The 26414-nt window shown below is 38.5% G+C and overlaps 1 protein-coding gene across 1 annotated transcript in view; it reads left to right on the top strand.

Annotated features, from left to right (window-relative positions):
* LOC124787655 (palmitoyltransferase Hip14) overlaps positions 1 to 26414 on the top strand; it is a 134184-nt gene that overhangs the window by 19457 nt on the left and 88313 nt on the right. The window contains exons 5-7 of the mRNA XM_047254456.1: positions 3707 to 3869; positions 4096 to 4227; positions 4666 to 4866. Coding sequence (XP_047110412.1) covers positions 3707 to 3869; positions 4096 to 4227; positions 4666 to 4866 — 496 coding nt within the window. The remainder of the gene's footprint in view (positions 1 to 3706; positions 3870 to 4095; positions 4228 to 4665; positions 4867 to 26414) is intronic.

The following is a 26414-nucleotide window of genomic DNA, read 5'->3' on the forward strand; positions in this document are numbered from 1 at the left end:
GAAGCAATTTATAATTGACACTGAATTTATTATGCTTTAACTCCAGAGAAAATATTCCTGTGATATATAAAATTCACACAGTTCATGACCACAACTACTTCTCTATTATATATAAATAAAGATAAGTATGGAACCACACCCAAGCTGTCAGAGTTCTGCAAGAGTTACCCATTGCTTTTGCATTGAGTATAGTTGCTTTAAAAAGATTCTAGTTTTTCTTAGCAGATACAAAACTAATGTTAATCCACAAATATTACACTTTGGAACCTGATTTTACACAACACACTCACCCATGACCCGATTGATAAGCTCATTCCCAAGCACCAAATCAGCTGGTGCCAAATCCACACTTAACTTGGATTATGGGACATTCCCATACTATCCGTGCTGCTCTGGTCTGAGAGAGATAAATAAGGAGAGATCAAATACATAAAGTACAGTATTGATGTCTGTACCCTTACAGTGTGCATTGAGATTTTCTCCCCAGAATTTTCACACCATTATTTATTTATTTATTGTGTTAAACCAGGTATCCATTTCACCAGTCTTTCTGTAACATAAAGTGTCATTCAACACACAGTTTGGTTAATCTCTTTTAGTATTTGCCTATTGGAGTTTCTTTCAAATCAAGTGTGTGTTTTTGTAACTCTTCTCCATATGCACCTCTAATTTTTTCCCTCTCCCATTTTCTCAGAGTTTATGATTCACAACAGTAGTTTAAAACATTACAAATAACTGTCCTTTTATTTACCAATATCTGCATGATCACAGCGATTATTCTTTTTTACTCTTTACCGTAAATTACCATACTACCCAACTAACAGGTCTCATTTACTTCCTTTAGATTGCATTTCCTGTCTTAGTTTTGGTTCTCACATGTCTTTCTAATTTATTACAATCAGTTTTGTTTTATTTGTGTTTATCCTTAGCTTATGGTTGGTCACTGCAGAAGTCAAAATAGTTAATGTATAATCTGTGTCCATTACTGACTCTGCTAATATGTAAATATCATAGGCAAATCTAATGCACTGTGTTGGCTTGCCACTAATGTTTATCACTTTTTGATGTCTTCAGCGTTTCTGTCATTCTTCCTATAAGCAAAATAAATAAATAAATTGCTCAGTCTTCCAAACTAGTTTTTCTGAGGTACTAGTAAAGACTGTACAATTTACTTTTCAACATGTGTGAAGGATGAGTAACCCTCAAGTACTTTATAAAGAATAAAATACAGAAATTGGCGAGTTTGACTGATAATAAAGATGATCCGACCATAATTACTTACTGTTTCCTCATCATTAATTGCTACATTTCAGAGCAAGATTAGTAAAATTTTTAATTGTACAATTAAGAAAGTGACACATTATGTTCTTAAAATGATATTGGGAGGGGGGGCTTTTGAGAAGTTTGTAAGTTGAACCATCATGCTCATCTTGTTCGTTATGAGTGCGTATACCACTGAATGCCTCTAATACATGAGTGATTCTTTGCTCATTCCATTGCTTAACATAATATCCTTTGCATGTCTTTGTATAGCACAGTCTCTACACCTGTTTGCTATGTCATAGATTGACATTGCATTGCAGTTGATTATTTGAAATATAGTTAGATCAATAAATTGTGGCCCCACTTTGTGAACCCATACAGTTTTCCACCAGCGACTGTTGTTGAATATGCTGTGTGGTAACCATAACTGAGTGTTTTTACGTCCCTAGCATGTAAGTCTTGCACCATTTGCTTGCGTATGCAGGATAGTGAGCACAGGCATTATTTTAAGCCCTTTCTTGGAGGTTCAATTTTGAAAACTATAAAAATTACAAGGAGACATATTGACCGGCCAGTATTTGCCTTTAGGAGATAAAAATCTAAGAAAAAAAAGCTATTGTAGCTTTCAGGTCTGTTAGTTTCTTCCTCAGGGAGGGAAGAGGAACATGTTTGAGAAAGCTAGAAAGGACGGGCAAGTCACTCATACCCCAGATCAAGAATGAGACACACGATGCGCATACCGGGGCAGCAAAAATGGGGCAGCTGATTTTGCGGAGAATTATTCTGAATGTGCTGGCAGGCCCAGGGGCTGAAAGATGGTGCATTTTGAACAGAGACAGCAGCTGTTGGAGGTAGTAGTTCCCAAAGGTAATTTATAGGCCAAGGAAAGAGTGAGTTAACATCTGAGTATTGATCGTTTTGGAATGGAAATGGAGACTGGTGGAAAGATAGATTGCAAGCAGAGATGAACTTTTAAGCTGGGGCTTGTAGGAGTAATACCAAAGTTTAAACAGAACTGAAGGAAAATTGCATGATACTGTTGCTTGCGGAATGAGTGGAGCTATTGAGGTGTAGCATTAGGGAGCATGATGTGATGAAAAAAGGAGAGTTGCTTTAGAGTGCCGAAAGTTGCACTATAAACAGAAAAGTAACACAAGCTGACGAGTTTCTGTATATCGGCAGACTAGCTGCTAGGATAACAATAGAGTATAAAATAATAGTCACTATATGCACTTTAACAATCCCCAAGAATGAAATGCGACTATAAGGAGTAGGGAAAATGTCAATAAATTGAGAAAACCAGTACCTAAACAAGAGAAAATTGTTCGACAGTGCCACAGTGGAAGTAGAAGTGGATTTTCAATGTGCTGAACAGTCAAAGTAGATTGCCAGACAATGCGGATAGACTGACAAACAGTGGAGATGGGTAACCAAACAATAAGAATAGATTACTTAGCATGGAAGAGAAATTGTCAAATGATGAAAGCTGGGGGCTAAGCGACCTGTCACATTTTTCTAACTTACCCCAGATAAGGAAATAACTTCCTAAAATGGGATACTTTTTTGTACTTTTGTATGTGTATTATTGGCAAGACTTGGAATTTCCTCCTGAAGGCAAGTATAATACTCAGTTAATGAATGAAGTTTTCTGATATGTGTGGTGACGTAAAGAAAACTGTTCCAATCATTCAGCATTAGTTTCCTTCCTGAAGTGCTTCACACTTAAGGAAAGAATAAAGACATTATTGGTTTATTGATTTCAAATTCAGAAAAAAACACTGTTTACTGTGGTACTGCTAAGAAGTAGGATTAATTCTTTTATTTCACATTTACCAATGTATAAAAAAGATTTTTCTGTGAAATACAAGAAGATTTGCCAAGAAAGATCTCAACCAAAGCCAGAGAAAAGGTTCTGAAACACAGAAAGATAGATAAATAAATTGAGAATACGGTGGTTATCGGACTACGGTCATGGAGACAGCTTACAAAATGTAGTGAATCTATGTAAAATAAATGAGATCAAAATAGAAGATATACTTTAAAGTTTCCAACTGGTTGATAGTTTCATTTTTCTGGTGAGTATTTCAGCAACTGTCCAAGTCATCTTCATCCAATGCAGTGAACAATTCTTTTACATGTGCTGAACTTTCTATTCCATTAGAATGTGTTTGTGTGTGTGGCTGTAGTTGTGAATTCACAGAGAGTGAGATTTTACATTTATACATTTTAATGTTTATTTTTTGTGTGTCTCAGTATTAGGTATGTACTGAAGGGTTCTGCTAAATTAGCATTAAGACCATGAAGAAAGGAGGGGTATGTGACTGAAAACCCTGAGTAAGACAGTTTGGTTTAGATTTTCTGAGATTATTGTTAATGTGTGTGCTTTTGACATTTAATTGACAGTTAACCAAAAGTAATAAATTTTCATGTTTATATGTTGAAGCTTAGATCCAACTCGCCTGCTGTTGACCTTTGGAGCATGTACATCAATTCAGGACAAGCTACATGGTAATACTGCACTCCATTGGGCTATTCTGGCCCAAAATCATACTGCAATTAGTACACTTATTTTGCATGGTGCCAGTCTGGATATTACTAACATGCAGGTATGTGAGATGTGATCCCTTTAATTGCAGGAAATGAATAGTATGAAACAACTGTGTAGTTGATTAGCTTATTACGATCATTGTATTTTGACGGGGCAGTGTTACCTCATTTTGTTTTGAGTACATTGTGAAAAATCCAACTCTCCTGTCTATATAACAACACAGTGTCTAAGAAATTGACAAATTATTATTATTATTATTATTATTCTTACTGTTACTTTTTCAGGGAGATTCTCCATACACAATGTTAGCAATGTTTCAAAATGCACCTTGGGTAGGGAAGAAAGTTAGAGAAAAAATTCAAGAAGTATCGGTGACAAACAGGAGAAATCCTTGCTATAGATTTACCCGAGACAAGGTATGAGTTATTTTGAAGTTGCAGACTGGTTAGATGCAGCTCTTCTTGTTAGTGTATAGTTTATAAAACTTTTTGTCTTTAAGTAATTACTGCATCCTACATTCATTTCGAACTACTTCCTGCATTCAAGCCTTGGCCTGCCTCTGCAATATTCCTTGATGGCTCAGGATGTATCCCATCAACATATCCATTCTTTTGTAAAAGTTGTGCCATGAAGCATAAATAAAAAAAATGCTTATAAAAATAAATTATAGGCTTGTAGACTACCTGTGCATAATTTCCAGTGTAGCTGTTTGACATTAATGGTAATTATCGTATGATACTTGCTTCATACAATAATTACCATTAATGTCAAACAGTGTTTGCATACTATATGATATGTTATATATAATCTAAGTGAATATGTTACTACATGTGTATGTGTTTGCATTTCTCTAGCGGCTTCGTTTCTGGTGCATGGTCTCAACACCGTTTCTTGTTTTCTACCTGATTGGCATAATCTTGCAGTCAGATCAGAACTACCTAGTCAAACTTGGTCTTTTACTTGCTTGCTACATCATACTGCATTTTGGTGGCCAAGTTATTTTTGATGACCGCCTCATGAACCTGCTACCAATGTCCATATATTTAGCAACAAAGGTGGGTATCTCTTTCAGTATTATTTCTTGTAGGAATAAAATTATTCAGATCTGTCCTGCTGGATTTTGAATGACAACTTGAAGACATGATGTTTCTGATTTACATCAGACTGCAGATACGAGGGTAATCTAGGAAGCTTGCCATTTTGCTTCAATGAATTCCAGGTATATATTTTATTGAAATCAAACAATGGAAAATCCAGGATGGAATGTAACAATATTATGAGAAGGGAAGTTACTACTCACCATATAGGGAGATGCTGAGTCACAGATAAGCACAACATAAAGACTCTCACGATCAAAGCTTTTCGGCCATTAAGGTCTTAAACAACACACACACACACACACACACACACACACACACACACACACACACACACACACACACGACTGCAGTCTCAGGCAACTAATCATTTGTCATATCTGTCCGTGAGCTTTAGGATCAGTCCATGTACTCCATAGCAGAATAAACATAGTTAAATTTAGAAAGGTACCTGAACATTTTGGTATGAGCATATTTTGGACACAGTATGCTTTGATCTGCTTAGGCTTGCCACTCAGAGTTAAGCATATATGATTTACACTGATCAGCCAGAACCTGATGACCACCTAGCTGCTAGGCAGTATCTCCACCTTTGGCATCGATAACAGTGGTGACCTGTTGTGACATGGAAGCAATGAGGCCTTGGTAGATAGCTGGAGGTAGTTGCACCACATCTGCATACACAAGTCGCCTAATTCTCGTAAATTCTGGGGAGGGGGTGTGGGGGGGCGATGAGCTCTGACATCATGTTCAATCACATCCCAGGTGTGTTCAAGGAGGGCAAGCACATCAATTGGAACTCGCCACTGTGTTCCTGGAACTGCTCCATCACACTCCTGGTCTTGTGACATGGCGCATTATCATGTTGAAAAAACCCACTGATTGTCATGAAGGGGTGTACGTGGTTTGCAACCAGTGTATGATGCTCCTTGGCCAGAAAGGTGCCTTGCATGAGATCCACTGGGCCCATGAATGCCCATGTGAATATTCCCCACAGCACAATGGAGCTGCTGTCAGCTTGTCTCCATCCCACAGCATGGTTGTCAAGGAGCTATTCCCCTGGAAGAGGCCAGAGTTGTGCAAACTCATTGGCATGATGAAGGAAGTCTCGGGATTCACCAGACCTTGCAACACTCCAGCTCTCCACCACTGCGCCAACGTCCAATGCCGACGGTCGCATGCTCATTTCTGATGTAGTTGCCAGTGTCATAGTGTTAACTTTGGCACATGCATGGTTTGTTGGCTGCAGAGGCCCATTTTTAGGAGTGTTTGGTGCACTGAGTGTTCACACTTGTACTCAGCCTAGCATTAAAATCTTATGTTATTTCTGCCACAGTTTGCTGCCTGTCCCATTTTACGAGTCTGTCCAGCCTACAGTACCCAACATCTGTAATGAGGGGCTGGCCGCCCAATCCCACGACGTCTGGATGTAGTTTCACCTTGGTTTTGCAATGTGTTGAAGACAGTCACCACAGCATTTCTCAAACACCCGACATGATGTGCAGTTTTTGAAATGCTCATGCTGAGCATCCCGGCCATCACAGTCTGCCCACGGTCAAACTCAGATAGATTGCACATTTTTTTCCCCATTCTAAGTATGGACAGCACACTCACTGATACTGCGTGCACCATGTGTGTGGATGACTAGCAATCATTCCTCGCCAGGAGACTCTGCTACTGCCAGGATGAGTTTATATCGATAGTAGGTTCATGGTCATAATATTCTGGCTGCTCAGAGTATTCAGCAATAGTTGTATCATTGGAATGAACTAACCTCAGAAAAGGGGAAAATTACATCTGGGCCCTCCACAAGGCAGAGTAGTGGCTCGCTCTCGTTTTTTACCTACATAAATTTTCTTCCAGTGACTTTAAACAATGGTTCAAGAACTGTAATATTTTCAATGCCCACTACCTTTGTTCACATAAGAAGCTAGGTAGCAGGCCAGTGCGCAATAACAAGAAACAGTTTACCATGTGATGCTCTAGCAAGCACTGCCATTCTGCTGCATCTGCCTGTAGTGTGTGTTTCAGGATGTGTGTAGAACATTTAGCGTTGGTCTCCATATTCGTTTAGGTATGGTGAGGGCCTTTAGCTACTGTAGTGTTCATTGTGGTGGAATAAGCAAACATGACAAGTTTTATGCTAAGAAGCGGGTGTGCAGCGTACTTTGTGCACGTGTAAAGAATATCCGTCTTTATGTTACCAGGGTAAACATGTAAGAGAAAAATCATAGTTTAATCTTAGTTTAATTGAACAATGATAAACTTTCAAAATATGCATTAAAACTCTGTGTAATTAAACAGTAATGAAATAAACTTTCATTATATCACTGGCCACTTATGCAATTAGTCATTATCTCACAGACAACTGCCTAATTGTGGGATTGTGGTGCTAGCTTGTAATGTGGGTCATTTTCTTGCACGGATCATAAATTTTTTTCTGATCTAGTTTGCTGCATGTTGTACATCATTCCTGCTCACTTGGATATATGACAACACAATCTATCATTGTGTTACCTGAAGCAGTAACGAAGGAATAAGTATGGGCTCACCGTTGTGAAACAACAGTGAAATGGTGCAAAATGATTTAATTTGTGTTTGGTACACTTTATACATAGGTGGCCCCATTCAAAGGTTAAGTAATGTAATGATAGTTCATTGTTAATGCAATGCACAGATTTAAGTTTCTAAGAGCTCTTTCACTTTTGTTAATGTATATACTGATCTGTTCCACATCCCTGTGGGTTATCCTTCTCAATAGAACCCACGGAACACAATAAATGAATGAATCGAAAATAAAATCAAAACAGAGCACCATCACAGGAAGGTTTAGTCATAGACATCAGCTGTGATACTCATGTTTTGCCTGTGGGTACTTTTTAAAGGCTTTTTTGTAGACTGTAAAACTCAACTCCAAACCTTAGACATGAATAAAAAAAATCAGTAAAGGACGTCTTCATGACTGTCTAAATTCGTGTTGTGGTGTTATCTTGTCAAATAACTAGTGACCTGAAAATGTAGTATATCTTTTGTGTCGAAAGTTATATCTGTTGTTCGTGAAATTCACATCTAATTTTTTTTAAATGATTATATGTACAAATTTAAAAGGGTGTTGTGCTATTTTCCTGAAATCAAAGCCTTAGTGCTTTGAAATTGACTGTAAAAAAGAAGTGGCAATTTGGGAGCTTTTTGGCTGTAATGTTCACTTTTGCGAAAACCTCAACAATACTTTTCTGAAATTACCTTTGCTTGTTTCCTCATTTTGGTTCTACACAGCTTTCAACAAATTATTGTTGAGAAGCTGCTCAATTTTCATTCCTCTGATATCTCAAAATTATGTGTTTTTTGAAAACTAATCCATTAATTACAAAATCTGCAGAATATTGATTTGACCTGTAATGGGCATTCATAGCCTTTTGACTCACACTTGACAGTTGTACAGATAGAACCAGAAAGGTACTTAATGTACAAGTAGAACTGAAAATAACTATATTCACACATAAGGGCAAGACTCAAATATTTTAAGAGGTCTTCTTTTCTGGTTACACTACAGTGCAGACACTGTAAAGTGGCATTCGACCATGACCGTAAACAAATTAGAATTTAGACCTCCACAGGAGGAGGAGCAGTGCGGGGAAACAACCCATTGGCAGGGCAGCCAGCCTATACCAGTGTTCTGCATTTCTGCGCAAGCAGAATTCGACACGTGGTCGCAGGGATCAGTGATCCCTTCAGGTGTTTTGAGGGTTGAAACTGAACTCTGTGATGGTGATGGACTGGGATTAGTTTCTTCACTCATTTCCAAATAGGAAAAGAAAAAGCAACCGAGCACAATGCAAAGCCTCCAGTAACAGCTACTGCACAATTGCTTCCTTTTGCTTGCAGTGTCAAAAATAAGGCAGTGTCAAAAATAAGTCAGTTCAGGCCTGATCTTTACTGGTGTTTGACACAACCACAGTTCAAAACACCCAACACCTAAAATGGCCATGCTGAAGTGTCCACATTATAACAGCTTTTGAAGTTCAGATCACAGACAAATGTATGTTTCTTTGTTTTATGATGCAAGGTCCCACGATTGAGTCCAAGGTTGCATTACGTGGCATGTATCTTATGCAAATCATCCAACCACACACATCTGGCATGACACCAGAGCATCAAGTGCATTGACATATTGTTGTTATCGTGCTCTTTTTTTATTTTGCAAGTGCTTTCTTACACATATTACCTTCAAAAAGTTGTCTTCACTAGATGATTTGCAATACCAGTAACAAAACAGTACATTTCAGTATTTGTATGGAGAAAATAAAGCTGTTGCAAACTGCCTTTGAGAAAATAGTTCACCTGGATTCAGTTTGCTGTGAAGTAATGTTTATTAGGTAATTTCATGTCTTCCATTTTGGGGCAGAATTCACATTTATATTTGCATTTACTGTAAATTGCAAATTTTTTAGGGTTTTGCTATTAACCTAGCCATTCGTGGGAAGTTAAACTCCTGCCTTCATTCTTAAGTTTCTTAAACTCGTTTGTTTATTAACTTTAAACTTCATGCTTATTTTTGCATAAGTAGTTCACTCATCCATTCTGCGTCATGAAATATTTGAGAAAACTAGTATTGAAATCTCTACCAAGGTATTCTCACTTACATTTCCTGTGGTTCCTCCGTATCACCTTCAATGAATACCAGGATGATTTACATTTCCTGTGATTCTTCTAAATCACCTTCAACAAGGTCATGTCCAATTCTATCACACACCATCGCCATTTCAATAACATTCTTCATATCACTTTGGCCATTTGTCAGCCAGCTGGTTTGAGGTGTTTCTCTCACTCTCCTCTTTGTAGCCAAGGAAAGGGTCCCCCCCCCCCCCCCCCCCCCCCCCCCCACACACACACACAGTTTAGTCATCAGACCTTCGAGTTATGTGACTGTACCATTTCCACCTGGATTACAAGTGTATTTTGTTTATGGGAACAACTTTAAAACTACCTCTTAGGCTGCAGTCACAGTGGCACAGAAATTGGTGGATTCTGCCAATGGCCAATCCTTCCAAATCAGTACGTCATTATGAGCCCTGTCATACTGTAGCCAATATCATAATCCAAATGTACAGATTTCAGGCAACAGTCAGAGAAATTCAGATCAGTTTGTTTTCTTCAGCCAAATCGACCAACATTCTTAAACGTGAAGTATGGAATGTGAGAAAATGATAAGTTTAATCCAAGAAAGAGTGAGCTTGTGCCATCATGAGAATAAAAATATCATAACTGGGATATAGTTCGGAATCTGTGGACTGAACCTGCAGTTTTATTGGAAACCGCAAGTAGGCAAAATCATTAGTGGAAGTTTTAGGTGTGAATTACAACCTCAAAAAATAATTTGTTCAAGTGAAAAGGGGATAGCATATCTTGTGTTTAAAGTTACTGTAGTGGATTTTCTTTGGGTTGTGGGGGCAGACGTTAGCAGTCTATAAATTATTATTGCTGCTTGCTGGCATTTTTATGTGAGTAGGATGGTGATTCTGCTACATGGATTGGTTTTCAAATGTGGTTTCAGTGTTTGTAGTACCTTATTCTAAATTTTATGTATGTCGTTCATATATATGCTTGTCTTTGAAATTTAGATGTATGTCTGTGCAAACTCAGATAAATTCAGCAAAACGTAGTGGTTTAATCTTGCTTTTCAGGGTCACCACTAATCAACTCAAGTACGGAAAGCTGAAGACACATACATGAAACACTTATGCATAATGAAAGCTAATTTTGAATGCTTGTAGAAATGTGATTCAAGCTCTATTAAAAAACCCAATACCTACAGTAAAGATGCATTTCTGGCTCAAGTGAAACCAGCAGTGACATTTAGATATTTGACATCTGGCAATTACATCTTTCAGTACTAGGCCTATATCACAATCTCAAAAGTACAATTTCAGAGTTTTTGTGTGATGTGTTGGATGCTAATTTAAAAGCTAATATCTTCACTCTTGCACCTCCAAATACTAAGAAATATTAAAGTTCTCCTATACTGAATTTTACAGCTCTGCTCTGTGCAAGTTCACTAAATGATACTGTAGTAAAGTTGTTTTCCTTTATTAAAAGCTACACTCAGTCTGGAATAATACTGCCACCAGAAAACTTGTTACTTCCTTTCTCAAACCCACTGAGAAAGTGTTTAAAGAGCATTGAAGTTTCTATTACTAGAGTTGATTATCTGAATATACTGCCAGTATTGCATTAATTTCACCATTTTTAGAGTAAAGTGAGCTGCTGTTAAACCACAAAACTACCTTTTGTTAAATAATAATTGCTGTCACACACAAGTTTTATCCATGCATCTTATAATAGGAACATACTTCCACTATGTAACATAACCATTATGTGCTCGTAAGTCCATGGGCAAAATCTTTATACATCCAAATTGCACTCCCTACCACTGTATCTTAGTAAACCATACTCTGAACAATGTGTTTTGGAGAGATCCTTAATGTAGTGTATCATTGAAACTACATACTTTCATAATACATATGTTTAAATATGAAAAAGTCAAGTATGGGTCGTTAGGTTCAAAGGTGGCGATGGCGGGAGAAGGAAAGTGGAGTCACAAAGTTACAGTGTTTTTACCTTTTGTGGTGTGGTATTTTTCTTTTCATCTCATATATTTGTAAAACTTGTCTGGTAATTCCAGTAACTGATTGTAGAGTGTACAGCACTCGCCACGTTCTGTTCAAGATGGGTATACACTGAGGTGACAAAAGTCCTGGGACAGCAGTATGCACAGGTACACAAGATATAAAATGACATTGCATTGGTGAACCTGTCATTTGTACTCAGGTGATTCATTTGAAAAGGTTTCCAACGTGATCATGGCTGCATGACAGGAATTAAGACACTGAACGTGATCCGTAGTTGGAGCTACACAAATGGGACATTCCATTTCAGAAATCATTAGGGAATGCAATATTCCAAATCTTCCATGTCAATTGTGTGTCGAGAATACCAAATTTCGGACAGACAAGCAACACAGCATGAAATAACCACAGAAATCAATGTGGGATGTAAGATCGACATATCTGTTATGACATGCCGCGAAATTTGGCGTTAATGGGCTATGGCAGCACATGACCAACAAGAGTTCCTTTTGCTAACAGCACGACACGATCTTCAGCGCCTCTCCTGAGCTCATGACCTGGACCCAAGTTGTCAACAAGGCACTGTGGAAGCTGGTTGTGGCTCCATAATGGTGTGGGCTGCATTTATGTGGAATGAAATGGATCCTCTGATTTATTTGGCTACCTGGAGACCATTTGCAGCCTGGACTTAATAATCCCAAAAGAAGATGGAATTCTTGTGGATGACAATGCACCATGTCACTGGGCCGAAATTGTTCAGGATTGGTTTCAAGAACATTCTGGACAGTTTGAGCAAACGATTTGACCACCTGGATTGCCACACATGAATCCCTTCAAACATTTGTGAGACATAATTAAGAGGTCAGTTGGACAAACTCCTGCACCTTCAACACTTTCACAATAATGGATGGCTGTAGATGCAGCATAGTTCAGTATCTCTGCAGGGGACTTCCAACAACTTGTTGAATCCATGCTACAACTAGTTGCTGCATATGCTGGGTAAATAATGGTTCGACATGATATTAGGAGGTATCCCATGACTTTTTTGACATCAGTGTATGTAAATCATTTATATGCATCTGCCTCTTTTTAATAGCAAATGCCTCATTGCAGCACTTGGCTCTAAGCGCAGAGGTGTCATCGTATCCATTCCACCCTTGGAAGTTAAAATCTAGCCTACTTCATACATAGAATAGGTTCTAACCTAACCTATCCTCCTTGACTCCACCAAATTCTGACGGAGGAGGTTCGATACACTGTGACCAAGTTATCGGCCAGTGTTATCAGGTGACATTTGGCAGTAGTGTCTGACTGCCATTGTTGGTGCCACTGTGAACGCACCCTTATGAATTCATTGTGCACTGTGTCTTTCAAGAATAATCCTCCAGAACATTGTAACATGTACATTTCTCTTGTATGGAACTTCTGTTCATGAGGCTTTTTTAATGCCCTGATTTCACAGCCATATAGTAGAACTGATCTTATTACAGCTGTTTTATAAATATTGCATGTTGCTTTTATGAACTTTTTGCTTCTCTCAGAACCTCTGGAAGCATATACTGCTTGTCCAACCAGATTGGGATGCCTGCTCCAGTTGATCCATCCACTGACATTACTGATCCCAGATACATAAAATTTTTAACTTCTTGAAGACCAACATTCTCAAACTTCATATCTGTGGTTTGTGTGGCATCAAGACTGAAGTCGCACCTTATGAACATAGTCTTTGTTCTACTGATGCTTAAGCCATTTGTTTAAAGTGCGTTTCTCCAGTCATCAAGGTTCTCTTACTTTCCTGGATGGTGTTAGATATAACGGCTACATCATCAGTATACGGAAGATTCCATAGTGTTGCTTTTTGTATCTTTGCAGTTATATAATTCATTATAAGATAAAACAAAAGGCTATTCTCCAAGGGACACTACATTAACATTGAAGCATTTTCATATGCCTTCTGTCAACATGAGCTTTTTTGAGTATTGGAGCAGGATGTAGTTGGGTTTCATCAAAGGTTAAGATAGTTTGTGTAAATAATAATTTTAGGAATTATATAGTATATATAATTATGCTGTTTCACTTTTTGACAACAGATTCAATGTTGGGTACTCATTTTCAGTTACCTATTATGTTGTGAACATACAAGGCAAACATTGGATGAAACATAAATGAGTAGGGTAATGAAGAGTTACCTATAATGTCCCATTTATAAATACCAGCAAAACTCATGGTATAAATATGTATCAAGGACAAATAGCAGATCTCATAAGCTCATGCCTCATATAATCTACAAGGAAGTGGTAGCGAGTAGTGTTGAAGAGGTTGTGAAGAACGAGGAATTTGGTGAACCATGGACCTTGCCATGGTGGAGTGGCTAACATGCCTCAATGTAGTCATACCGTAGGTGCAATCACAATGGAGGAGTATCTGTTGAGAGACTAGGGAAAAGTATTGTTCCTGTAGAGGGGCTATAGCCTTTTCAGTAGTTGCAGGGAGAACAGTCTGGATGATTGGCAGATCTGGCCTTGTAACATAAGCCTACTTGGCCTTGCTGTGCTTGTACTACGGACGATGGAAAGGAAGGGGAAACTACAGCCAGGATGTGTAGCTGTACTGTATGGTTAAATGATAATGGCGTCCTCTAGGGTAAAATATTTCAGAGGTGAAATAGTCCCCCATCCAGATCTCTGGGCAGGGACTACTCAGGAGGATGTAATCATCAGGAGATAGGTTTAAGTTAGGTATAGTGGGAATTAGCGAAGTTTGGTGGCAGAAGGGACAGGACTTTTGGTTAGGTGAATACAGGGTTGTAAATATAAAATCAGATTGAGATAGTTCAGGAGTAGGATGAATAAGACTTGATGTACTCCGTCAATCCTGTGTGGTGAGGATCTCACACCTCACAACAGTATTCCAAAAGTGGATGGACAAGTGTAGTGTCGGCAGTCTCTTTAATAGACCTGTTGCATCTTCTAAGTGTTCTACCAACTTCTTTAAGTTGTTCATAATTGTAATTCCTAGGTATTTAGTTGAATTTACGCCTTTTACATTTGACTGATTTCTCATGTAACCACAGTTTAAAAGATACTTTTTAGCACTCATGTGGACGACTGCACGCTTTTCATTACTTAGTATCAGTTGCCAATTTTTGTACCATACAGATATCTTTTCTAAGTTGTTTTGATCTTCTGATGTCTTAATTAGATGATAAATGACAGTGTCATCTGCAAACAACCTGAGACGGCTGCTCAGGTTGTCTCCTAAATTGTTTATATAGATAAGAAACAGCAAAGGGCCTTTAACACTACCTGGGCCAATGCCAGAAATCAATTCTGTTTTACTCAATGACTCTTTGTCGGTTACTATGAAATGTGATCTCTCTGACAGGAAATCATGAATCCAGTCGCATAACAGAGACGATATTCCATAAGCACACAATTTGATTGCAAGCCATTTGTTAAGTAAAATGTCAAAAGCCTTCTGGAAATCTAGGAATATGAAATCAATTTGAAATTCTTCGTCAATAGCTTTCAGAACTTCGTGTTAGTTAAGAGCTAGTTGTGTTTCATTAGAACTATGTTTTCTAAATCTGTGTTGACTTTGTGTCAACAGATCATTCTTTTTGAGGTAATTCATAATGTTCATACACAATATATGTTCCAAAATCCTGCTGCATATCAACATTAATTGCCTTTCTTGAATATTGATGTGACCTGTAAAACATTCCTGTCTTTGGGTACGGATCTTTTGTCGAGAGAGCAGTTGTATGTGACTATTAAGTATGGGTCTATTGCATCAGCATACTCTGAAAGGAACCTAATTGGTATACAGTCTGCACTGGAAGGCTAGCTGGGAGGGGAGCTGGAACGCCCTATCCTGATGATGTTAAATTTAGTGACTTGGCTTCCCCGTATTTCGGGAACCACTGTAGCCATTGACGAGAAACTTTTACACGACATTAAACTGTATGTTCTGAGTCTACTGAACTACAATAATTGCATTTCAGCCACTGCTTTCGGAAATACAATTTCTTCTTTACACGGTTAAAATTTTTGATACTTTTTTGTACGTTATCCTAACTAGTTTTAATTATACATAACATTATGTTATTTTAGTTCAGTAGACTCGGGATGTGTATGTTGTTACTCCTGAAAATTTGAATACTCTACTCGAAGTGGTTTCTGAGATTTAGGGAAAAATGCTACAGAAAATGTAAATTTTTCAGGAACAGCTTCTAAAGTTTCAAAAGACTGTAACTCACTTAATATATGCTTAGTTTTTTATTTTTAGTCGCTCAGAAGCACCCTGAATCATACTGTATATTATCCTCCTGATCTTTTTCCAAGTTTTTTCTTCTTTCTGGACTCCTTAGTGGCCAACTGTGCCGAATACTCTACTATATCAGTGCGAACCTTTTCTATCCATTCAAGTTCTCTGATGCAGTTTGCTCCAGAATTAATTCCCATATACTGTAGCACTTTCACCCTACCAATGTTGCCATCATTAAAAGCAATAACAGCATCACTGATGCACCACTTTAGTGTCTTCATTCCAACAAAAACATTTTTTGGTAAGCGAGTCCATATAAGATTATTGAATGGCTCATTGGGATTTTGTGTCTCACCATGTAGACACTTCTTCAGTAACTCAGGATTTGCCAGGTCTCTGTAAATAGGTTTTATGCCATCCATGACTGCTGCTGGGATGGAATGTTTATGGCTCTATGAACTGTTTGGGTACTGGGCATTGTGGTAATTGCACCATGAATCAGGTACAGGAGGGCAAAGGTGGTATACTGGTTTTTCATCAGTTGACAGTCTGTGGAAGAAGGTAGCCCATACTGCCTGCTTCATTTTCAACAAATCCTCAGTATTGCTTCTAATGGCCATCCAATAATACTGCTGTAGTTCATCAGTCATTTTGTCTGTTGGCCTGCATCTTATGGTTTTACCATCAGAACGTTTCTTGTCTCTCAAACTTCGTTTCAACTTCCTCAACCTGGTGCCCATCCTCTTCTGGACATGAGGTGCCCATTCACGACCATGGATATTGGTTCGCTTTGGTACCAACTGGAAGATGTTCCATTACATGTTCGGCATAGGATATGGCTCCAACATGACGGTGCACCTCCATGCTCTGGAATTAATCTGTGACAGTATTTGGACAGAACATTTCCAGGGAAATGGTTCGGACATGGAGGTCCAGTTGTATGGCCACTGTGTTCACCTGACCTAAATCCGTTGGATTTCTTCCTGTGGGGACACGTGAAAGAGCATGTGCACTCTACTCCACCAATGAATGTGGAAGAATTGATAGTGTGTGTTCGTGCTGCTCTCGTTACTGTGGACACAGCTTTGGTGCAAAGGGTCCAGAGCTGTATGATCCGGCAGGTTGCGCGATGTTTGGACTTGCTGGGAGGTTGCTTTGAGCATCTGTTGTTTTGAGGATAATGTATTCTGTTGTGGAGGTCATGCGTTCATTAATGTGGACATTATTATTGTCACTGGTTGACATCTGAGTGCTCATATTACATGTAAGGTAAATGACAAGTAGATTTTGTGTTATTGTACTGTGCTGTCACCTTTAGCATCTCGAAATTGATATTGTTTTTGTTGTTATTCTGTCCTATGACAGGTCATTTGTTTCTTATTCGTCTAACCATGTATTTATTATGTTCAGCATTACAAAATGTAAATTTAGGATACATGTGACCTAAGAAACTGTGTATATTACGTTATGAAATGTCAGAAAGAAATTAGCAAATAAAAAAAAATGCGCCTCAACCCAGGATTGAACCCTTGACCTCTTACATGCTAACCCAAAAGTCTATCCACTGCACCAGTTGCAGAGCACAAATTACATGTGCTGACAGAGGTAGTTACCATACATGTGGTTACAATGTTGTCAGATTGCCACTCTTTAACGTCCTTTTTTCTGCCGGATGTACACTCCGAAAGAAATTTTGTGAGAGACATTTTTTTATTGCTGGCATGTGAGGAGTCACGCTGTGAAGCCAAAGTGTGCAAATTTCGATTCACCCTCCATATGTGTGTCTATATATGTATTGCAAATTTTATAATGAGATAAAAATCCGAAAATGTGAAAAAAAGTTTCCCTTCCCCCCCACCCCTGTTATAACTCCCCTTAAGTGATTTAAGCTGCTTCACTACTCCAAGGATATCTACTTCTAAGTTACTCATATTAGCAGCTGTTCTCAATTTGAATTCTGGAATATTTATTTCGTCCTCTTTGGTGAAGGAATTTTGGAAGCTGTGTTTAGTAACTCCGCTTTAGCAGCACATCGTCGATAGTATTTCCACTGCTATCACGTAGAGAAGGCATTAATTGCATCTTGCCACTATCGTAATTTACATACAACCAGAATCACTTTGGTTTTCTACCAGGTTTCGATACAAAGCTTCGTTGTAGAAATATTACAGCATCTCACATTGAAGTCCATGCTAAATTTCGAGCTTCTGTAAAATATTGCGTCTTGGGGATTTTGCATTCTTTTAAATTTGGTATGCTTTTTTCGTTGTTTCTGCAACAGTGTTCTGACTCGTTTTGTGTACCAAGGGAGATCAGCTCCACTGTTTGTTAATTTATTTTGTATAAATCTCTCAATTGCTGTCAATACTATTTCTTTGAATTCAAGCCACATCTGATCTACACTTACATTATTAATTTTGAAGGAGTGGAGATTGTGTCTCAGGGAAGTGTCAAGTGAATTTTTATCTCCTTTTTTTTAATAGTTTATTTTTGGAGGATTTGGAAGTTAAGATATTCAGTCTCACTAAACAACTCTGTGTTTACTTATCTCTGTATCCATTTTGATGCTCGTTAGCTCAGGATTATTTGTTGCTAAGAGACCAAGTGTGTTTCCACAACCATTAACTATTTGAGTGGGCTGATGAACTAACTGCCCAAAATAATTTTCAGAGAATGCATTTACCAAAATTTTGGATGATGTTTTATGCATTCCTCCACATTTAAACATGTATTTTTGCCATTTGCCAATATGTCGAGGGTAAATTGAAGTCACCACAATTATAATTGTATGAGGGGGGCATGTGTTTGAAATTAAACTCAAGTTTTTCTTTGAACATTTCAGCAGTTGTATCATCTGAGTTGAGAGGTCAGTAAAACGACCCAATTATTATTTTATTCTGGTTTCCATGAATGACCTCTACCCATACTAACTCACATGAACTATCTACTTCAGTTTCGCTTTAAGATAAACTACTTCTAACAGCAACAAAACATGCCACCGCCAACTGTGTTTAGCCTGTCCTTTCTGAACACTGCCAGGTCCTTCACAAAACTTTCAGCTGAATTTATCTCCAGCTTGAGACGAGCTTTCAGTGCCTATAATGATTTGAGCAGCAGTGCTTTGTATTAACACTAGGAGCTCTGCTACTTTCCTAACACAGCTATGACAATTTACAACTGTTATACCAATGGTTCCTAAATATAGGTTCTTTCTGTGTTTGACCTGCACTTTTTGAAACTGAAGCCCTTTTTGTTTTTCCTTGAGACCCTCTAACCTAGAAAACTGCCCAGCCCATTCCCCAAAACCACTGCTACCCATGTAGCTGCTTCCTGCGCATAGTGAACTCCTGACTGATTTAGCGGAGCCTGAAACCCCACCACCCTATGGTGCAGCTTGAGGAATCGGCAGTGTACACAGTCACAGAACCGTCTGAGCCTCTGATTCAGACCCTGCACTCTGTTCTTTACCAGAGTTGTGCAATTGGTCCTGTCGATGCTGCTGCAAATGGCGAGCTCTGCTTTCATCTCGCAAGCAAGACTGGCAATCTTTACAACTTCTGATAGCCACTCGAAGCCAGAGAGAATCTCTTCTGATGAAAGGTGACACACATCATTGGTACCAATGTGAGCAACCACTTGCAGTTGGCTGCACCCTGTGCTCTTCGTGGCAACCAGAAGGACCCATTCCACATGTGGAATGTCTCCACCAGTTTTGCACACGGACTGCAAATTGGTGTTCTTCCCCTCCTTGGCAGCCATGTCACTAAGGGTCCCCATAACTTGACTAACATTGGAGCTCCCAACTACCAGTAATCCCACCCTCTGTGATTGACTGGAATTTGCAGGCTGAGAAATTTTCTCTGAAACAGGACAAGTGACTAACATGTGGCTGCGGGGCAGTGTTGGCCACAGACAGCACCTGGATCCTGTTTGTCAGACTAACCAGGGAGGCCTTACATTCGGCCCTCTCAGAAGTCCACCACCTGCCACGCCCCGAGGCGACCTCCCACTCAGCAGTGGGTGAGGGGTCTACCTCAGTGCAAGCAGTAACTGGGCTGGCCACCAGTGCAACCAACCAGCAAACTCATGGGCCATGCTGGATGTCCGTTGGATCCCCACGACCCGCCCACAACAGTAATGCCTATCCAACTGCAGCCTCAAGCTTTGTAACCTAAGCCATCACTGCCTGGGGGCTGAGAGCAAAGTGTCACCAGCTCAGCTTGCATCCACATACAGTAGTCACAGTCCCTATCCATACTAAATGCTGTGGAAAACTACACTGCACAGACAAACAAAGGACTATCGACATCCACTACAAAACTGTACTGTAGACACTGATAAAAATGGGAGAACTGTGTCTAATAAATATGATTAACATGCAGGCATTCAAAAAACTAAACTACCAAAGTAGTCAGGTGTGACTAAATAATTCGCTCCTGATTAGGAGCTTGTAATATGTCCCCAAATCGATTTAATTTCTGACACAAACGTAAAACATGAGAACTGTGTCTATTAAATATTGAATTAACATGTAGAAATTCAAGAAACTAAACTACCAATCACACAGATAAAACTACATAGTTTGATCCTGGTTAGGAACTCACAAAATCAGTTGCTGCTTGTGTTACCGGCCAGTTGCCGCTGCCTGACTGGCTGACTAATACCAACAAGTGGTCACTAACTTTCAAAAAAAGTGAACAAATGGCTATCGACATGCACTCTGGAGCTCTACTGCAAATGCTGACTGTGCAAGAACTGTATCTAATAAATTAAGTTAACATGCACAGATTCAAAAACTAAACTACCAAAGCACTCAGGGTCAGACTAAATAATTCGATCCTGATTAGAAAGAGATAAAAATATAGTTAAGGGAGACAAAAATTTAATACTGATGGTGGACTGGAATTTTATAGTAGAAAAGAAAAGGAAAAATAGTAAAGTATGGACTGGGGGGGGGGGGGGGGGGAGGAGGAGTAGTGAAAAAAGGAGTAGCATGGTAGAATTTTGCAAAGAGCGTAATTTAATCATAGATAACAATTTGGTTTAATAATCATATAAGAAGACTGTTTATGTAAAAAAAGACCTGGAGACACCAGAAGGTTCCTTATTGATTATATAATAGTAAGACAGAGATTTCGGAACCAGATTTTAAACTGTAAGACATTTATAGGGGCAGAGGGTGAACTCTGCACACAATTTATTGGTTATAAAATGTAGACTAAAACTGAAGATGCAAAAAAGGTTGGAAATTAAGGAGGTGAGACCTGGATAAGTTGAAGGGACTAGAGATTGTTGATAGTTTCAGAGGGAGCATTAGGTAATGATTGACTACATCAGGGGAAAGGAATATAGTAGAAGGTGAATGGGTAGCTTTGAGAGATGAAATAGCGTAGGCAGCAGATGATCAAATAAGTAAAAAGGCAAGGCATTTAGGAAAATATCACAGGAGATGTTGGAATTATTGATAAAAGGAGAAAATATAAAATTGCAGCATATGAAGCAGGCAAAAGGAAGAACAAATGTCTTAAAAAGTGAGATTGACAGGAAGTGTGAAATATCTAAGCAGAAATTGCTAGGAGACAATTGTATGGACATAGAATCATACATAATTAGCAGAAAGATAAATACTGCCTATAGGAAGATTAGGGTACCTATGGAGAAAAGAGAAGCAACTATGTGGATGTCAGGAGCAGAGACAGAAAATCAGTATTAAGCAGAGACGGGGAAACTGAAAGGCGGAAGGAATATGTAAAGGGGCCATATGAGGCAAATGAACTTAAGGGCAGTATTGTAGAAAGGGAAGATGACATGGATGAAGATGAGATGGGAGATATGATACTGTGAGTCACAAGAAGAACTTGACAAAGCATTGAAAGACCTAAGTCGAAACGGCCCACTGGAGTACATGACATTCTGTCAGAACTAATGATATCTTTGGAAGAGCCAACCATGACAAAACTATTGTACAAAGTGTGCTAGACATAAGAGAATGGCACAATAGCCCCAGACTTAAAGAAGAAAAATTAAACATGCTACATGCTACCCTTTCCCCCTCCCCTGCCCTACCCCTCCTTTGGAGAGCCCCTAGCACAGCTAAGAATTGGCAACATCATTGCAAATGTTTGATGACCCTGTGGTAGTGCATTTACTTCCTCAGCTGGTCCTCAATTGTTCCACTAAATTCATGTGACTTTCACTTTCCACTTCAACAACTTATGCTACATAAACCTTACGTAACATGAGACACTGAGACAAAAAAACTTAATTTTTGGACTCCAAGAATGCTGTACTTCACTTAAGTAACAACTGTTCTTATCTTGAATGTTGCATTATGAGATTTAGTGACCAATGTTGCGTCGGAGGAACTTACTCCCAGCAGTGTCTCATTAACTCGGTTGTTCCACACCAGTCTTGTAATGCAAAGGTGGTGTGAGTTGTTCTAATCACAGTGCAGACCAGTGCATTCTAGGTTCTTGTTCTGTTTTATTTAATGTCGCTGCAAATTGCCGGAAGAAATTCTTTACCAAAACCTGAAGAAAACCTTTACACATTAAGTGTTCTCAGCAGCTCAATTCAGTAAGCTGTGTTAATGGTCATAGATGTCTGCATTTTCAGTACTGAGCTTCTTCAGTATACAAACATCTCCAAAGAGCTCTGACTTGATTTTCAACAATATGAATTTGAGTTTTGTTCATCACATAGGACCCATATATCATTGTGACTAGTTGTGAAGTGAATATATTTCCTTTGTGCTAAATCTGTGTAATGCCAACTAGGCACCACTGTAGAAGTTTGTTGGTTTAAGTCTAATCGAATACCATAAATATCTCTTTCATCAGCATTTAGTTCTCCATGAATCCATATATGGACATCAAAATGAGCAGTGTACCTGCATTGCTGTAGAGCATGCATTGCAATGTATTCACACAATTTATCACATACATTTACTGTAATAAATCAATCAATGACAGGAAAACACATACACCACAGTTACATGCTATGGCTTTATACATATATCTGACAAAAATATTGCATGAAGAATTGCTTCTAAAAGGAAAAGAAATGAAATAATGCTTTTAATAATAACATTAAACAACATAGTGTAGTATTCCGATTGGATCACAAACTATGATATTAATTTTGATCCAGACTCACATCTTGTATATTAGTGGAGTACAATACCCATCGCATTATATGGGTCATCTGCCTCCATTGCTGTTAGTGGAATACAATACTCATTGTATTAAAATTGGTCATCTGCTTCCATTGCTAAGAGCTTGAAATGCAAATTGCAGACTTTTTTGTGGAGCATCACTCAACAACAGAAAAGCATTTTATACTCTCCAAAGTGATGATCGGTAGCTCACGCTTTTGACAAAGGGTGAAGGGAGCACATTGCTGCCACCGCACTTACTGGCGGTTTGCAGCAAATGAGTCCTGGAGAGCTAAAGGTGCATGCAGCATCAAAGGCAGACAGAGTTCTAAAATATCTTTAAAAATGTTATTGGCTGGAAAATGTTATTGGCTGGAACTGTTATTACTGGTGTGTCCAGGCTTCAGAATTCAAACAGAAGGTGCTATAAAAATTTAGGCAAGGAGCAGTTTTGCCTGCAAGACGTTGCATCCAGAAGTGTGTGATTTACCACTAGACCATGTGCATAGACGTAGAATAGCAGATTGAACAGAAGACAAGACTTCCTCAAGGAACAGCCACAGCCTACAGTGTTACCAGTTTGTGCAGGTAGCTGGACCTCGAGTATTATCAGCATAGCCACAATATTGGTCTCATGCCATGGTTGACACGCAGTTAGATTCTGCGGTGGCTGGCCACTAGCCAGATTTTGTCTCAAAGAGTGTACATAATTCATTTGGGTAATGTAAATTGTAGTCTTCAAGTAGTTAAGCCAAAAGAAAGATATTATTTTAGCTGGCCAACAGAGCTGATGGTTCCATTGTAATCCTCAGTAATTTGACAACTGACCTGTTCATCTGTGTCCAGTGCTGTGAATGATTCCCTATGATTCGTCAATTTGTTTGCCTTTTGGACTCTAATAATCTAATTGGAATCAGGACAGTGACCCTTCGCAAACCATTGATTGCTTCCAACATCTAATATAGACAGAAGATCAGCTGTTGAAATGAAACCGATAATACAGCTCAAACCAAGTATATACCTTCAATGAAATAATGTACTGAGAGGAAAAAAAAAAAAATCTCACTTGTGCCCCCCCCCCCCCAATCCCCCACCCAAAAAAAAAGGTCAATGTGAATATGGATGGACACACACTAGATCACTGAAGGCATAGCACATTTTCTCCAGCGTCTCAAGTGTGCTTCTTTTGGTAACAAAACTGTTTTTCTTTGTACTTCTGTTCTGAGCAGATATCTTACAACAATGTTTAGCTGCTACTACTCATCCTGTTTGCTTGTATGTTACTCTGATGTTTCTTCAAAATTTCTTGCTACTGTTTTATTATTGTAACTGTCTTTCTTTGCTACAGTTTTAAAACTGTGTAAATTAATATGTTAATAAGGTTGAAAAAAGACCTTAAATGTAGTTTCATTTTTCCGAGTTATATTGTCCTAAGAAATAGAAAAAACATTGAGTTAAATGTGCTTCCTGCTTCTTATCTTTATTTCTGTCTACTGACTTGTCCACAAAAGATACTGACTTTCCACTTTGACTGTTAATCACATTGAGATAAAATTTTATCTGTCTATGACCAGCTCATCACACTGCCAAACTCAAGAAGTATGGTTTAGAAACAGAGAATTATCTAAAAGCTAATAGAAGTTTTTATGAAAGAGTGGTATCATTTAGTGATGCATTTAAAGAATGATAGAAAGAGGGAAATGTGAAATTAAAGAACTACAGGGAAGCCCACGAGAAATAGTACATTTTCATTTGCTTGTTTCGAGGTTTAGCTTATATTTACATCAATATAACTTATAGATAACTGTTCTGCAAACATTGCCATTATTGAAAAGCCAAAGATAAGTTTATTCCTTAGAACGCCCATCCTGAAAATGACTCATCATTAGTAATGCAACACTGAAAATGTTTGCATAATCTCGCCCTTACATTCAGAATCATTTCTAGAGAAATCTCTCTCTTCCTGGATTGTGTTTTTCAGTTCATCAGTATTGTGGGGTAGCCATAAACAAATTTTGTTCTTGAGATGACCACGCAGAAAAAATCGGGGGCTGAAAGATAGGGTAACCTCTCTGACCATGCTTTGTGTCTGAAAAATATTGGACACTTTGTTTACTGACAAGCCCATGCAGAAGTATGTTTGCCACGTTAGACATCACAAGTTTTGCCTGAAAGTCATCATTCTGGTTAATTCTGTCCAGGCATGTTGCACAGAAATTGCACGTACTCACTTTATCTCCCAGTCATAAATGTTGAACTGCCTGCAGCTTATGTTTAAATCCTGTTTCACAATCCTCTGCAAAGACCTGAAGGCATTTTTAATGTTCTAGAATGGCAATTGACAGATTGCTATAGGCTTTGTTGCAAAACTTCATGAAGTCATTGGACATTTTCCAGCATTCAAACGGTGATTTCAGGTCCCTTATGGTTCATGTTAGTTACTGAACTCATCTCATCTCATGTCATTGTTTTATTTACCTGGGTATCGACATTCTGTAGGAAACATGGTAATGGCAGCCCCTTAAAAGGTGCTTTGTGTGTTACAGAGGTGCAGTGCTCTGCACATGACAGTATGCATCAGAACTGGCCAAGTTCCATACTCAACTGAATTGTACACTATGTGCATATGATTAAGTGGTGTGAGCATGTTACAGAGCAGCGTTATTACCTTGACTTTTTTTTGTAACTTATAATGGTCTATTCACAACTAAACCAACAACACTTCGAATACTTTTTTTTTTAATTACCTGGACAGTTTTACTTTAGTTAACTGCATTAGTACCTTTTGAAAATTAACTGGACAATCTTACTTTGTCCAGAGTGTTTACTGGAAAAACTAAGGCTCATTGTGAAGCAGTTAAGCACTTCACTTCTTATCTTCATCTATCTTTCTGACAGATTATGTTTTCCAATAAAACACAGTGATAGCATACAACACTAGGCAAGGATCAATACTGATTCATGTTGTGCACAATCCTCCTGAAAAACAATTTAGTACTTGCCACAAATGATGTACACATCTTGTGAGGACAAATTAAAAAAAGCAAAGACTGAAAAATATGACTCATCAAAGTTTTGAGAATCCTGTTCTTGCGTGAATACACAACACTACCATTGCTTTTCATGGTAAAACTTACTGACTAGAAATTACTAATTCAAAGATGTGATTTAAGCAAAGTGAAATAGGTTCTTGAAATGAAATTGTAACACTCATTACAGTTCATGCCAGTGTATTAACTCATAACTACTTTTCACCTAGTTTGAATTTCTGTGAGTCTACCTGTCCTACACAACACTAAAGAATAAAGTGTCTGCGGCTACCCTTCTCAGATGCAGTGCAGGTGAGGACTTGGTGCTAGGATATTTTTGCATATTGTTCATGCCTCAACCAGGGGAAAGGCTTGACCATCATCATGCCTAATGGCTGCCACAGTTTTTTTACAGAATACGTGTTGTGTGAT

This window comes from Schistocerca piceifrons, chromosome 3 (assembly GCF_021461385.2).
Source record: "Schistocerca piceifrons isolate TAMUIC-IGC-003096 chromosome 3, iqSchPice1.1, whole genome shotgun sequence".
Taxonomy (NCBI): Eukaryota; Metazoa; Arthropoda; class Insecta; order Orthoptera; family Acrididae; genus Schistocerca; species Schistocerca piceifrons.